The sequence below is a fragment of the Larus michahellis genome, chromosome 1, assembly GCF_964199755.1.
Source record: "Larus michahellis chromosome 1, bLarMic1.1, whole genome shotgun sequence".
Lineage (NCBI taxonomy): Eukaryota > Metazoa > Chordata > Aves > Charadriiformes > Laridae > Larus > Larus michahellis.
Window position 1 is genome coordinate 197,673,488 of NC_133896.1, and position 17,288 is coordinate 197,690,775.

A 17,288-nucleotide genomic window follows, 5' to 3' on the forward strand; every position below is an offset into this window, starting at 1 on the left:
TGAAAAACAGATTAACTGAACCTTTTTTTTCATTGCATTTTCATATCCAACTTTAAATACATTTTCTCGTAGTTTACAACAGCAACTCAGTTTCACATTTCATCATATTTTCTTGAATGGTATCAAGTACCACCACATTAATTTTTATTTTAAAGTCCTGGTGACTTAAAATGAAACATCTGCAATTCAACCAAACAGCTCACCCTTACAAGATCAGAGTCGTCCCTTTTGTCAGTTTTCTTCCCTGGTAAGGGCGAAGACAGCGTGAATTCTTCATTTTCACTGTGGTCCATTTCAGTACTGTCAAGCCTAGAATGAATAAACATTTATTCTCCTCATTATTACAGGTCAGTGGGCAATTGTTAAAAAAATTAATTATTAATAACAACAATCTTCAGAAGAAATCTATTCCTAAACCATGAACAATTTGGCAGAAAGAACCTTTCACTCTGGCCACTATAGCCACCACATATCACAAGCCAGAACATCTAAGTCTCTGGACAAAGTTGTCAATCATAAGCCAAGTTGAATTTTCTTTTTTTACTGGGAAAGATAAGCAGCTTTTTCAAACAGAAAAGCCTAATGAGTTTGAAGAGAGCTGTGCATCTGTACACATCTGCATACACTTTCATATACCAAGGATCCCCACAGACAGACCAGCCAAAGCACGAACACTTTCCTATGGTGAGGCTGAGGCAATAGAACAGCAGATTTAAATTTCAGAGACCATTTCATCCCTCAGCTTTCTGTTGTTATTTAGAACAGTGATTTCATTTCTGTTTCAGTTTCTACGTATGTAAAAGTGGACAAAAATACCTCCTGCATATCCTGAGACCCACAGATAAAAGGTAATATACAAAAGCCAATACACAAGTCAGTCTGTTTCATCTGTCCTGGGGCAGGTAAAAGCAACATTTTTAAGTAACAGTGCACATTTTTTTAATGAAAATAAATATGCTATGCACCAAAATGAAAAGTGGTATTCAAATACACAAACTCTTAACTCCCTGGCGTGGACACTACATAGACTGGGAAAGACGTTATCACTCCTACAAGTATAAAACCTATAACAACTGTGATGTTATCGGAAACTTAGATTTTATACATTGTCTTAACAGATGCAAGCTTGCCTGGATATATTCAGTCAGACTGACTTGGAAATACCTTGCATACTGAATCATTACCATCACTTCTAGAGGACTTTTCTTCTTCTTCGGTATCTCCACTGAAAACACTAATCAGTTTAATTTAGGTGAACTGGGGAGATCATGAAGATGACAGAACATGTTAGGTTGTGAGTGCAGCATTTTTTTAAATGAACTAGATGTAGAACAGTATTGGTCTCAAGATTCATTTCACTGGATACAGAGAAGAATCTGGATTTCCAACCTTTCTTTAGCCAATAATGTATTTCAGCATGCGAACTTGCATGACTTGTAAGAAATAAGGCTTTCTGTGCAATTTCCACAAGTTGAAGAGTATTTCTTGTAAAATGCTGCACTACATTGGAACAGGCTGCCCAGGGAAGCGGTTGAGGCACCATCCCTGAAGGTATTTAAGATGGGTAGACATAGTGCTTAGAGATATAGTTTAGTGATGGTTTTTGTCAGTTATGTTGATGGCTGGACTAGATGATCTGAAAGGTCCCTTCCAATGAGGCAATTCTATGATTCTACATTTAAAATTATTATTATATATTAAATTGTCACAGAAGTACCACATGAAAAGTCTTATTTCCAAACATAACATTTCCTCACAGTCCTGAAGTAATGTGAGGAAATATCAATAGTGGGGGCTATGCAATCTCTAAATGTCTGTGAAAAAAAATTAACGATAATATGACTTTCAGTTAAAAAATGAGTAAAGAAGATCTAGTAACTGATGAATAATCTGAAAAAACTGACATAAAGTAAGCTATAGTTTTTAAAGACATAAAACTATAAGAAGACTTATGTAGCATTGCAGTACATTCCCCTCTCCATCACAGAAGGAATCTAAAATCCAAAAATGTTTATCTGCATAGTTCAGCAAAGTGCAGGACAAATTTATAGAGGAGGAAGTCATGCAAGATGACCACAACAGCCTACCAGTCCTCACTGTCTATGATGTGTTGTTAACATTACAGAAGGCCACAAAGTTCCTAGGAACTGCAGATGTATGTGTGCCCACAGACATATATATACATGTGTGAATATACATACATGTAGGGGGGGTTATATATATATATATATATATATATATATATATATATATATATATTAAAAAAACACAACACATGAGGCTCTCCTTCCCTCCTAAAGCCAATTCTGGATGTGGTTTGATTCTGGGTTTTATCTGTTTTAAAAGCAAATTTATTTCTGCGGTTAGAAGGCCAAATTCATGGTTTCAGTTATACCAATGCAATACTATAACTTTACTTCAAAATAAGATAATAGATTTCTGTTTCTCACTTAAAAACCATTAGAGAAATATTCAAAGTTTCCATTACAAATACTTGAAATATCAAAGCTCCTTTGTTGTCTACCAACCTCCCTTTGATCCTTCCTGGAGAGCTTGGATTTGAACTGCTGCTGGCATTGCTTACAGTTTCCATTCGTGAAGATTTGGATTGAGACTGCTTGCCTGCTGACGAAAGAGGCTTATTAACTGCTCCAAGAACATTGGCTGCTTTGGGCTGAAACCAAAAATATATTTCCTTTATTTCAAGCTACACGTTTAGATATTGTTAACATGTACTATGCTTAAAATATTCACAGATTTCACTTTCTGCCATCAATATCTTAATTTTAACACAAGGCAATAAACATTTTCCTATGAAAGTTAAAACAGACGCCAGAAGGAAGCTGACAAAGCTGTAATCAAATAGCTAGCTGCCACCAAAACCAGTATTCTTCTCTCTACCCTTACATTCTGTGCTCTTCTCACTGGTAGTACTGGGTGCTCACCTGACCTTCCAGTAAGCCACTCCAGCACTTTTTGTGCTGTTTGCTTTCTGCTGATGTCGCTGCCTGAACCAGCTCACCATTTGGATCAGATAAGCATCTGTACTGGCAAAACAGAAATAGCAGCAGCACAGCCCTTTCAGCAAAGAAGCCATTTAACTGGCTTAACTGTAATGGCAAACCACACTAGTTTCAACTGGGAATGAATAAGAATCTCAAAAATCAAATACTGTGGAGAAAGTTCTGATACTTCATGCACAGAATTAAGAATGTGAGGCTTTTAATAGATGCCAAAGTTTCCAGACACTGGTGAGCTTCAGGTTATTCATTTAAATGGATTATCTTTCAGACATGCCAAATACCTGCAGCTCATACTAACTTTTGAGAGAGTTGAAAGAGTTCAGTTACTCCTGAAGTGAACAGACCTTTGTGCCAAACACCCACGTACAAAAATGTTGAATTAAAGACCATTCCCCACATTTCTTATTATCTAGGATGATCCCTCTTCTATTTCACTATTAGATTCTAGCTATGTCTAAAGTTAGTGACAGCTAAAAAAAAGCTCAACGTGCACGTGGTAGCAGCTTTGAGTGTTCCTTTTTCAGAGATATGCACTGTTGTTGTGCTGGTTATACTTTTACTGCCAGAGGGAATTTTACACTTACAAAGATTCACTCTGCACTAAGTACAAGAAAAACAGCATACCCTCTCCAAAAATAAACCTTGGAGAACAAAATCCAGTTTAAGAATTTACATCTATTAGTTTAGAACTTAATGTTAATCAATAAGTGAATACAGAAACAGCTCAAAAGCTGTTCAAATTCACACTGCACTGGACTTCCTACTAAGGAGGGACTAACACTAACAGGGTCTGCACTAACAGCTCCTGCCTTACCACAGAACCGACGCTCAAAGCCTTGCTGCCCGCAGATGCTGGTCCCTACTTATATCCATCCCACTATCATCCACTCAAGCTAGTCTTCCATCCCCAAAAATAAGACTCCCTACACCAACTCTCATTTCACATTGCTCTCATGATGGTGAAGCAACTGAAAATTTTTGGCTGTCAAATACACCTCTGCTATTTGTTACAAAATTTCAGAACAGCAAAAAAGGAGCTAGAGTACCTGGCGCTAGAAATTTAAAAGAATTAAAAGCTACCTTAGGATTCAAAAGAATTTCAGTTAGGATATATGAGCAATATGGAGCTACTGGAGCAAGTCCAGCAATGGGCCACGAAGATAAAGAAGGGACTGGAGCATTTCTCATATGAGGAAAGTCTGAGAAAACAAGAGGCTTTGGACTAGATGACCTCCAGAGGTCCCTTCCAACCTGAGACATTCTGTCATTTTTTGTGGTAGCACAAACTATGTTTCTCATTTAATACTGTCACAGTACACTTAATATATTAAGTTTGGGACAAACTAGCAAGAATGTTTTATGTCAAAAACTGGATGAGAGAACTTAATATTGACTACTGATCAGAAACTGGAAGACACACAACCTCCTGTCTTCAGTAAGAAGTGAATCTCTAATCCATGGAGTTCAAGTACTTAAATGCGCAATACAGTGATGATATATTCCAATCAATAAGAGTTGGCTTTCAACTTCTAATCAAAAAGAAGCTCTTGTACACCTGCATTTTTTCCTAACTTGCAGTCCTCCTCTATTAGTAAGTTGCTAGCTCGCAGCTAATGATTCATTAGCAAAGTTAAGGGTAATGAAGATGCTGCACTTTTATTGCTTTTGCAAGGTAGCAAATGAGTGCTCTCTTATCACCTAGAACAGGACACGTTAATCCAGATGAAACGCACAATTTGTCTTTTGCTTTACTAGATTTTAATTTTATTCTAAAGAGTACGCGGATTTGGTTTTAGTGAAGAAAGAACATTGACATTAAATACAATGCATATTCAGAAAGAACAAATTAATATAACCATAGAACAGTCAGTTATCTTGTAAGATACTGTAAAATGGTACTCAGCTTTGCCAAAGATCAAGTATGTGATTCTTAAAATCATTTACATTAGAGTTTTTCATAGCTGTCGCTTCATATGCAATATTGTAGTCTTCTGCAGAAACAAAGGTTAACCATTTTGCGAACTTGTCAAATATTATGGGGTGGGTTTTTTTGGACTCTCTCTTTTTACACGCAATAGGCTTTGCCTACTATTACCACAATGCAGCATAGACAGTATTGGTTTTCCCTTCTACCTACCTCTTTTCTCTCTACCCATTTACTAACTTTTGGTATATAAGCCCTTTGGGCAGAAACAATCTATATTCTTAAACTTGAAGTGTTTCATTAACTACATGTTAGTTTTCTTTAAAAACAAAAGAAAACAACACAACACAACCAAAACAGCCACATACACACCAAAAAAACCCAGCCAAACCAAAACTGCAAAAGCAGCACCAAAACAAAAACCTCACGGCAGACATCGCCCACCCTGCTCCCGCCACCGTACATACCTTTCCAGGAGTGAAAAAAGACTTCATTTCCGGAGGAAGATAATTTTTGGTGTTACTGAAATTCTGTAAGGGGGGAGGGGGGGGGAAGGGAATAAAAATAAAAACACAGCCACAATCAACAAACAAGATATATACATTTTAGAGGTAATACTGAAAGATTTTCTTTACATCATTTACGCTTCTGAAATTTTACACCTGAACAACAATATCTTGGGGGGTGGGGTGGGGAATCAGCATGTGTACACATATATAAGTGTTTGTGAAAACATACATACATTTTCAACTGCATTATAATAGGGAAAAGTCTGAAGTTACAAGAACTATTTAAAAAAACCCACTAAATTACAATTAACAAAGATTTAAAAAGACTTATCTTGGGAAAAATTAAGTGCCAAGGCATACCTTGTCAGGTTGAGTAAAATATCTGGCTGGAAGTACAGGGTCTTTAGGGGATTCCAAACTGTATGTTGTACTCTTTGACATAATGATATTCATTGCTACATCACAGACTGTGTATAGTTTCTGTAAATAATAAAGTTTAAAAAAAACCCCAACACAACACTTTAGAAGTTCATCACAAATCTTGACAAAAGGCAGTATCTTTTGAACACAGAAGTACAAGAACTCAGTTTAAAAGCAGTTATCTTAAACATTTGACATTAGCCTGCATCTTAAAAAGAGTGTATCACAGGGTACTAAAATATAGGAGCAAAAGACAAAAAGCACTTTAGGTGCAGCAGCTGAAAAGAGCTAGCTTTCATGATCTTTCTACACTCAAGAATAGTGCATGCCATGGTTTCAAAGACAAAGGTGGTAAAAAAAATAAATCTCATCTCTGTGGTAAAAACAGGAAAGTGACAAATCTGTACATTATGTGATGCAAAATCCTGAAAAACAAGATATATTCACTACACAATACACACTGGAGACATCTAATGCATGTGTTTTTCTTCCTATACTGAGCTTACTCTTGCACTTTTAAAATGAAATATTACAAAGCACTTCAGTGGAGGATTTGAACAGTAAAAATTATAGTTTACATACATTTAAAGTTAACATTTAAGAATCTTATTGAGACAGAAACAGGACTGCAACCTATTACAACTCCCTTCCAAATGTGCAAGATCTACTGAGGCATAGGAAAATAACTGTCATCTATACTACAATAAGTGTAATCATTACTTTATATAATCTTCCACATACAATTCTATTGAATGACATTTTAAAGCTGGTGTGTAAACAAAAAGCAATTCATTTCCAGAAGCAGGCCAGAACTAAATGCAATTTCCAAACAAAATGTATCACCTACTTCATTCATTTTTGGATCATCTGGTCCTTGAGCATCCTTAGTCTGTTTAATATTTTCTACCATTTTTCTGATAAACGCGTGACTGTTGTTTTCATTTTTAGCCATCAATATTTCCAGGATGAACCACAGGCACCTAAAGGAGAAATGCAGTACTCCTCATGAATAAAAATGCAAAAGAAATTCCTTTGAAAAGCACATTTGAGAAAGTAGTTTACTCTAGGTTTTATTGTGTTATGAATTTGAACCAGCCTAGCTCTGGGAAGTCCATTCTTTAGAAAAAAAAAAGAAATGAAGGTAAGATGAGCAGAAGGTGAACGTAAGATATCACAGAGCACTAAAAAAAGCATATATACTATTTCTCACAATATTTTACAGAAATCACTGCCATTGTTATGTGCACTAGACACTGTATCAGGGTATCACAATGACTTAAAATTTCACTTACGATAAAGTTAGATTGTTTTAACCCTAGAAATAACACTATTAAAAGAAGTCTTACTCTTTAATGTCCTTGAGTTGTTCAATGTCCTGGACTTTGACATAATCTGGGTCATGAGCTAGAAGATGGATAGTATAAGGAACAACATACTCTGGTAGAAGTGACAACAGTTTCTCTGAAAAGCAGAAGAAAGATGCATCAAAAGACTGTATACCAAGAAATATGCTTTTTCTACTACAGAGGAAAGCAAAATTTAAGGTCAGCATACATTAAGATAAAGTATAGGCACAAGCCTATCATTTCTTTATGATGTTCTATCTCACGGTTGATGTACAGATGTTTCATGCATGCAAAAATTAAATTTTTAAGTCTCTCTCACTCAGGGCTGCATATTTTCTAGCTACCTTGAGAATACAGCTACAGTCACTCCCTACTCCCAATCCTTTCCTTGGTTCAAAGCCTGTATTCTGAAAGACTTTGAAAAACAGAAGTGAAGACAGATCATAAAATCCATGTTAACTGCAAGACGTAAGACCAGCACAATTGGAGGATAAGCTACTATTCTTTCTTTGGACATTGCAGCGTACAGCCTTGCTGTCAACAGAACAGAAATGAAGGCCCTTTGCATTCAAATGGCCACAGCCTATCTTATCTGTTTAAAATAGGAGGTAACATGAAAGCTACAACAAAGTAGTAGCACACTGAGTTTGAAAGGCTTAATTCCACTTGAACAGAGCAGCACAACTGAACTAGGCCATTCAAAGCATTCAAAACTTTTTCTAGCATCCTCTGAGACTTGCAAGTAGTCCTAAGACAGGACTGCAGGAGAAAGTCTTTCCGACATCCCGACAGTCAGATGGCCTATTTTCATTGGGGATTCAAAAAGTAAGGATTGTTGCCAAAGGCCCTCTCAGAGTTATGATCACAAAATACACATTTCATAAGGTAACAAACAAATTCCTGAGCTAACCAACACTATGCAGAGTGAGCTTCAGCACCTCAAAATTTGATGATGAAAATCAGGACAACAAAAAGCAAGTTGTACACCAAAAGTCAAAAAACATTTTGCAGAAAACATCCACTTGGCTTTCTTTAACCTAATGACTGAGAAGAACCGGAGGATGCACAACTCACCTAAATTATTAAACCTGTACCCTGTGCAATAGGCAGGACGACAGGTAAGGAAGGCATGCTAGTATTCTAGGTATATTACTATGGTACAAGCATCAGGTTGCCCAAAGAAGCTATGGATGCCCCATCCCTGGAAGTGTTCAAGGCCAGACTGGATGGGGCTTTGAGCAACCTGGTCTAGTGGGAGGTGTCCCTGCCCATAGCAGGGGGTTGGAATCAGATGATCTTTAAGGGCCCTTCTAACCTAAACCACTCTCTGATCCTGTGATCTGATCTTAGAGTGCTTGTGGCAAATGCAAAGTCATAGTATTAACATGCCTATGGATAAACACTTGAACGTACATGTGAAGGAAGGCGGGAAATTCCTGGCTCTGATTTTGAAAAAAAAAAAATCACCTTTTTGAGCTAGTGAGTGGTGATGAAAGACATGACGAAGTCTGGAAAATCATCTTTTGGTAAGCTTTTAACTATCCCATATTAGGTTATGAACAAGAAGTCCAAACATCTGTAAATCATTATATATCATAATATTTGAAAACTCTTTTTAAATACATTTGAACACTGACACTTTCATCTCTAATATATGTATTAATATGAGATGTGCCTGACAAATAATGTGCATGTCAAAAAATATATTATTGCAGATTTCATGAGACTAACTACATAATTGCCACACATAAGTCAAGTCTTACTCAATCTATCCCATTCTTAAAGGTCTGCATAAACAGGGATAATGCACAGCCTCCATAAAAATATTTTGATTCATTCATAATAGCAAGGAGAGCGTTCAAAATTAATAAAGGCCCACAGAAGATAGTGCTGTCAAGTTCCGAGGATACGCTTTTAGAAAGCCATTGCTGTTGATGCAGATAATTATCAAGAATAATATCTATACTACACGGACTGTAAGCCACCATAAGGTTTGAAACAAACAATAAAATCACCCAATTTCTTTCTATTTCACATTGTATTTATGCAATTGAAATCCAGTGTACTTGCAAAGCAGTTTTTAATGAGTTTCAATTGACATTCCACTATTAACTTTAAAAGCATCTTTCACTTTTTCAAGCACTATCCTGCATTTTAGCCAGCAGCTGTTTGCGTAACTGAATAAAAAAATAAAGATGTGGCAGGGAAGAAAAAGAACATAATTATGATTTCAGAACTCTAGCAAAATTGGCTTTCCTTAGGCAAGTCCCAGGCAAACTAACACGCTATTATTTGTATTAATTAGCAACTTCAATAGAATGCTCATCAAGAGCTCATGAACTCAGTGTTTCATTAACTTCCTGCCTTGTACAATTTCTAATATAACTATAGTAATAATTCCAACTGGGTCTGGAAAATACAGTGAACCAGATCCAGACAAAACAGGAAAAGGACAAATATTGACGCATGTTATATTTAACCCCTGTCATGACAAAAGAAAAAAAATAGTATTTACACAGAATGGTTCAGGTTGGAAGGGACCTTAAAGATCATCTAGTTCCAACCCCCCTGCCATGGGCAGGGACACCTCCCACTAGACCAGGCTGCTCAAAGCCCCATCCAGCCTGGCCTTGAACACTTCCAGGGATGGGGCATCCACAGCTTCTCTGGGCAACCTGTTCCAGTGCCTCACCACCCTCACAGTAAAGAATTTATTCCTAACATCCAATCTAAATCTCCCCTCTTTCAGTTTGAGGCCGTTATCCCGTGTCCTATCATTACGCTCCCTAATGTGTAAAAAGTGTAATTTACACTTTCTTTCCTCATCTCTAATGAAGAAAGAACACAACCTGAAAGGTTGGGTGGCTTCACAGACGTGAACTACCAGCACTTGAAACCAGAATGCCAAAAACCCTCATGACAGGCCTTTAAGACCATTTAGGAAAGAAACTTGTTAAAAAAATTAATCTTTACTCTTGTAATTTTTCTGCTTACTGACTTGCAAATAAAAGCCCAGCCTTAGAAAACCAAGATTCCTATGCAAGACACAAGTCTGTACCCAGATGAAACTAGTAATAGATACACAATCAAGGTAAGTCTTTTCTTGAGTGGCTTCCACTCCGAGTAACAGAGAATTTAAGAGGCCTGAGAGTAATTCCTTTCAGCTTGTAAAAGGTCAGTGTGGAGGCAAGAGGCATTTTACTGTCTGGTACCAGTCTTTAGGAAGTTTTCTTTAGGCAAAGTACACAAAATTTACCATCTTTTCAGCAAATGCCCCCAAATATCTGAAAGATATCCTCCTCATCTGTACCAAGTTTTCAAGAAAAAACGTATCACAAAATCACGTTTTTATAGATTCAGAAAAATAGCTGCATTAATCAAAGATGCAGATTCTCAGCTTTAGTTTTTTGTGGAAGCTTTTCAAAGGAGGTACTACCGTCATTACTACCCTGAGTTACTGCATGGCCAGCAGGGAGAATGACAGAGGGAGACACATACACATTTAAATAGTATGATCTTACAGAACTGAGCCTCATTTGTATTACTGCAATAATGATTTTTTTTTTTAAAGATGCAAACCGTTTAAGACATTTTATTGGTTAAAAGTTCAGACTGGTAGATCTGAATGTCGCGAAATTAACATCACAATCCTCAAAAAATGCTGCAACCTTTATTTAATCCAGACTCCTCACAGATTATAGTAAATATAAAATCAATGTCATCACTCGAGGTAAGTTTTTCAGCAAGAAAAGAAAAAAAAATAGGCACACGTTGAGGTCCTACTGGATAGGAAGAATCACACACACCTATGCTCCTCAGTTTCTTCCACAGATTTTTGAGAGTAAGTTTGCATCGTCTATCTTAATACCGTTAGGCAATCAGAGATTACTTTTAATCATAGGAGAATTCTTATACTTTCCTCCTACATAACTAAGAAGAGTTTTTAACTTTGAGGAGGAGTAGACTTAGGATGAGTTAAAGGTGTTTGCTCAATGGATTTTGCTTTTTCATGTGTTATTGAGGAGGGAGAAAAGCACCGCTTTTTTGGTTTTTAAGTCTAATTAACAACACACAAAGGATTTCTCTGCAGACTTATTGTCTGATCAGAGTCTATGGGGACTAGGGCACATATAGACTGACATGGCTAACAAAATCTGTGATTCACAAATGCAGAAGGAAATCAATTATCTGACAGTGTCTGTGAGATCAGAGTCACAAAACAGGTCTGGTCTATCCTAAAATGAGATGAAAAAATCCCCTTCATTTCACAAAAGCCAAACCATCAGTAATCTTTCAAAGAAACAAACCTTTCAAAAACCTCTTAATCACAATGCCCATAGCTCTTCATAATGGTCTACCTTTTCCTATGACCATATACCAGTGTTGTCATACTGTATGTGTGTAGTTTTGAGTAAGTCAAAAGGGAAAAGGACTGATTTTATAAAAGAAAAATAGCTAACATTAGTCCATAATAACTTACAAAGCATTCCCACGAACAGAATGCTGGCACTGGGAAGAAAGAATTGCATAAAAAATCATCCTGAAGTGCCTACAAATATAGCCCTTTGACAGCATAAGACAAGATAAAAAGCTACTCAATACAGCAGCGCAAAGACAGTCAATTTAGTACAGCATTTATGTCATTAAGGTTGCGTATTATTAATTACTGAGGTAAAATTAATCATTGTCACTTCACTTACAACGTAATTAACCATTAAGTTCAAACAGTACACATAACTGCCTTGGAAAACTACTTCATTGCCAATATACTTAAGCATAAGCATTTGCACAGCTTTTAACAAAACTGAAAGATCTCGGAAATGCCTGTTAAAACTCAAAAATCTGGACTCTATTTTCACTTATAGGTATCAAATGAAAACTGAAATTTACAGCCATTCTATGTATAAAAACAGAAAGCCATCAATATTTTTCACAATCTACTCGCATTTACATTTTAATTATAGCACTTGTACCAAAAAGCAGCTTTTATTCTCTTACCACTAACTGCTGCATGTTGCTTCAGATATTCCCTTCTGACATTTATGTTCTTCACAAGGCACTGCCTAGCATGAGCTCTTCTCTCTTTCACTGGATCTTTTGCACACAGTGCACAAATAGCCATATATTCTAGTGGCAGCCGTAGTCTAGAAAGGCCTTTGTGAAGTTTCTGAGCAAATATTTGTCTCACTTGGTAACATTCATCCTATTAAAAAAAGAAAAAAGCAAAACCAAAAAACACATCAGTAAACTTTTCTAAAAGTAATACAGACTGTGAAATAAAACATGGAAGCCTAGGTAAATATGCCAAAACCAATTTCAGACCTTGCAGCCACAGAAACACAGGAATGGTAAGAATGTTTTTTAATGCCAGTTCAGAGCATTTAAATTGAATTAATCAGTTGAAGCTTCCCTTAAGATCAGGAGAAGAGTTAAGGTGCAGATACTGTACAGGAAGGTATCACACTTGGGATCCAAGGCCTAATTTAGCACAGTATTGAGGCATGGAGTTAATGAAATTGTTTACAATAGAACTACTTGCTTCGTGGAGATAAAGTCAAAGATCTGCACCAAAACAGCGTTTACCCCCAGCAACCACTGTGCTGATTTTACTACTGCGATTTCACAAATTTTCATCAAGCCATTAATATTAGAAACAGAATAAAATTCTATGGAATTACCAGATAAAATAAGGTCAAACACTGAAGAGAGTACCAAGCATTTCCATTATACAGCGGAAACCTACGAATGATGACTGACCATGTAAAAGACTAATCCATTCCAAATAACACAGAGTAAAATAACATGAAAGTGGCAAATGTACTTCTACAATTTATTAAGCAACATATTTCCAGAAGAGATATGAACTTTAAAATTTTCTGTATGAAAATTACCTGCATACTTTAAGACACCACTTAGTGTCTTCAAGTATATAACTAAAAATATACCACAAACCATTTAGTAACACAGGTCAAGGAAGGTTAACAGAAGCAGGTGCAGAAAACACTTAGAAGAAAATGTACGGAAGAGCATAAGGTAAACAAGGCCACCAGAACAGCTTGGCACATTTAACCTGCCAAAAAAAGAAAAGTCAAGAGGATAGATTTGCTATCTCTAAATACAAAGAAAAAACATAAACAGGAATAAACAGCTATTTTAGTCAAATGACAGCTTTGAAAACAGAAAGAACTGTAGAGGGTTTTCAGCCATCAGCCAACATGAAGTACAGAGACAAAACCTAGCCACGAGTAACACTGACTCTGCCAAATCTGCAAGTGGTATCAAAAGAGATCATGTATTAGATAAAACAAGCCTCCCAACCAAATATTAAGTTGAGAAGAAATTCATCAAGCCCCATTTTCCCTTCTGTGCTTCAAGCCACAGTCTTTCTCTATAGATGGAAACCCTGAAATACCTGCTGTAGCCAGAGTTGAAGCAACCCAAGATCACAAACTCTGAGACCTAGCCAAGATCTAATGCCTCTTTATAGCAAAGCCACTCCCCAGCAGAAGGATAAGATACAGCCCTCTTTTCCTGCTCAGTAGCATCACCTAAGCCTAAAGCTTTTGGAAAGCTTAGAAAAGCCCTCTGCCTAGTCGGTATACTGACAAGAAAGCATGTCCCCCTTGACGCAGACGACAAAGAAGGTATAGTTCATTGTTACTGATGGTGTTCTGTGGCATGAATTAGAATGACAGTTATTTCTTCATCTTTTAATATTAAGAATAACCTTAAATTCAGCTCAGTTACACTAGTTCACTGAGAATGGGGACCAAACTTAAAAGTTCTACATTTTTATAGCATACAAATAAATCCCTTACATTAGCCCAATTTTAAATTCAGAATAGATACATAACATCAATTAATCAGAAGGTCACCATTTAAAAGTATGTTTTAAATAATAATAATAAAAAAAATATGTATTTGCAAAGCAGCATGTACCCCTCAGACACAACTCTGATTCTTGAAAATGGACAAATACTTGCTTAAACAATTAAAATACTCTCAGAGTTGACAAAAGAAACTGAAAAAGCTTTGGGATTATTTTTTTTAACAAGTGAAATTTATGCAATCTAAAAGATTTATTCTACAATTAAAATTGCATTTTCAACAGCAAAGCTTATTAGATCTTAAATCTGGTCTTAAGGCCTGTTAAACACTGAAGTACTTAACACTATGCTCAATTATTTTCTATTCTATTTCAATATGAAGCACTGCTGACATCAAAATTTGTTTTGCAGATCAAAGAACTTATCTGATGGTAAGCTTAGAGGTTTGGTCAAATACATAAATAACTTACTTTAAAATGACTAAAACTACATGCATTTAGTCATCATGAAGTCTCTGTTTACCAGTGCAACCTTAATACAGCAATTAGCGACAACACTTCATTGTATATTCTGCACTGTAATCATTCCACATTACAAAATGTCAGTCTCAGAGGAGAAAAAAAAAAAAGGCAGCACAGAACCATAGCAGAACCTGTGCAACCATTACAGACCTTAAAAATTAAGCTTTTCATTTTGTTTAATCTGCTTCCTGGTGTGTTCACTTAAAGAAAATTTGCTGTAAATTAAATTACTTAATACTAGAGTTGGCCTTGACATCCTTGTTTGTGGCTAGACTTGACAACATTTAAGAATTAATAAGCTTTTGTAATAATCAGTGTCTACCATCAAGAAATGAATTCCGATACTAAAAATTCTAAGCTTAAACAGATGTGTTATGCATATGTACACATGCAAACATCTCAAAAAAAACCATACAGATGGTTTCCACAGGAGATCAATACAGTGCAAAAGCCACTGAAACCATTACAGTTACTTTGCATGTGAGGAACTGAACTCAATAGCCAGGCAGAAAGGAAACTGCAGAAGACCTCAGCAGGATCTAGGAAAGTCATTTGTAAGTATTCAAAATCCATTAGGAGCTGCAGGGAAAAGTAAAGGCAGAATTCTTGCCTTGACAGAGCTTACAACTGGACAGGCTGGATCGATGGGCCAAGGCCAATGGTATGAGGTTCAACAAGGCCAAGTGCTGGGTCCTGCACTTGGGTCACAACAACCCCATGCAGCGCTACAGGCTTGGGGAAGAGTGGCTGGAGAGCTGCCAGGCGGGACCTGGGGGTGGTGGTCAATAGCTGGCTGGATATGAGCCAGCAGTGTCCCAGGTGGCCAAAAAGGCCAACAGCATCCTGGCCTGTATCAGGAACAGTGAGGTGAGCAGGATGAGTGAAGTGATCGCCCCCCTGTACTCTGCACTGGTGAGGCCCCACCTTGAGTATTATGTCCAGTTTTGGGTGCTTCACTACAAAAAATATGTTGAGGTGCTGGTGCGTGTCCATAGAAGGGTAACAAAGCTGGTGAGGGGTCAGGAGAACAAGTCTTATGAGGAGTTGTTTAGTCTGGTGAAAAGGAGGCTGAGGGGAGACCTTATCGCTCTCTACAACTAGAGGTTGTAGTGAGGTGGGGGTTGGTCTCTTCTCCCAAGTGACAGGTGACAGGACAAGAGGAAATGGCCTCAAGTTGCACCAGAGGAGATTTAGGATGGATATTAGGAAAAATTTCTTCACTGAAGGGGCTGTCAAGCATTGGCACAGGCTGCCCAGGGAAGGGGTTGTGTCACCATCCCTGGAGGTATTTAAAAGACATGTAGATGTGGTGCTGAGGCACATGGTTTAGTGGTAACTTGGCCATACTTAGGTTAACAGTTGGACTTGTTGAACTTAAAGGTGTTTTCCAACCAAAATAATTCTATGATTCTATACAATCTAAATTCTAGTAAACAAGAAAGTCACAAAAGGGAAAGAAACATCAATAAATGAGGAGAAAACATGACAGAAGTGATACTATAGTGGAACGGATTCTCCTGGAAGCTATGTCAAGGCATATGGATATCCACAGGGAGGCGACTACAGACAGCCAACATGGCTTCACAAAGGACAAATCATGCTTGACTAATCTAGTAGCCTTTTATAGTGTAGGTGGTTAGGGGAAAAGCAAATGATGTCATCTACTTGGAGTTCAGTAAGGCCTTTGACACAGTCTCACACAACATTCTTGTCTCTAAATTGGAGAGATACGGGTTTCATAGATAGACTATTCAATGGATAAAAAATTGGCTGGATGGCCACATTCTAAAATTGTGGTCAAAATCTGAACATCCAAACGGAGATCAGTAACAAGTGGTGTCCCTCAGGGGTTAATACTGGGAATGGTACTGTTCAATATCTTTATTAATGACACAGATAGCAGGACTGAGTATACCCCTCACCAAGTCTGTGGATGATACCAAGCCAAGCAGTGCTTGGTTAACAGACAAGTAGTGCTCTAGATACACTAGAGGGAAGGGATACTATCCAGAGGAACCTAGACATGCTTAAGGAGTGGTCCCATGTGAACCTCAGGAAGTTCAAAAGGGCTAGATGTATGGCCTTGCACCTGGGTTAGGGCAACCCTCAGTAATGCTACAGGCTGGGAGATGAAGGGATTGAGAGCAGCCCTGCAGAGAAGAACCTGGGGACCCTGGTGGATGAAAAAGCGGACATGAGCTAGCAACATGCACTTGCAGCTTAGAAAGCCAATTGCACCCTGGGCTGCATAAAAGGAAGCGTGGCCAGCAGGTCAAGCAAGGAGGTCAAGCGAGGTAATTCTCCCTTTCTACTCTGCTCTGGTGAGACGCCACGTGGAGTACTCAATCCAGCTCTGGGGACTTTCCAGAAAGATGGAGAAAGACTTTCTACCAGTGCTTGCAGTGACGGGACAAGGGGCAACATTTTTTTAACTGATAGAGGGTAGGTTTAGATTGGACATAAGGAAGAATTTTTTATTTTTTTTAATTTTATTTATTTATTTTTTACACCGAGAGTGGTAGGACACTGGAACAGGTTGCCCAGAGAGGTTGTGGATGCCCCATCATTGGTAGCGTTCAAGGTCAGGCTGGATGGGGCTTTGAGCAACCTGATCTAGAGTAAGATGTCCCTGCCCACAGCATGGTATTTGAGATAATTTCTAAGAGGTCCCTTCCAACCCAAACTATTCTATAGTAAGATGTGAAATTGTTTACAAAT

The 17,288-nt window shown here is 37.5% G+C and overlaps 1 protein-coding gene across 5 annotated transcripts in view; it reads right to left on the minus strand.

The window, feature by feature from the left end:
- Positions 1-17,288, minus strand: part of PDS5B (PDS5 cohesin associated factor B) — a 116,746-nt gene that overhangs the window by 9,785 nt on the left and 89,673 nt on the right. For 3 of the 5 annotated variants that reach the window (XM_074567863.1, XM_074567846.1, XM_074567852.1), the window contains exons 25-31: positions 12,221-12,425; positions 7,223-7,337; positions 6,724-6,856; positions 5,817-5,936; positions 5,415-5,477; positions 2,529-2,674; positions 204-309 (exon numbers count right to left, since the gene is read on the minus strand). In XM_074567863.1, the coding sequence (XP_074423964.1) occupies positions 204-309; positions 2,529-2,674; positions 5,415-5,477; positions 5,817-5,936; positions 6,724-6,856; positions 7,223-7,337; positions 12,221-12,425 (888 nt within the window). The remainder of the gene's footprint in view (positions 1-203; positions 310-2,528; positions 2,675-5,414; positions 5,478-5,816; positions 5,937-6,723; positions 6,857-7,222; positions 7,338-12,220; positions 12,426-17,288) is intronic. The other 2 variants (XM_074567866.1, XM_074567859.1) reach the window with 1 other exon arrangement.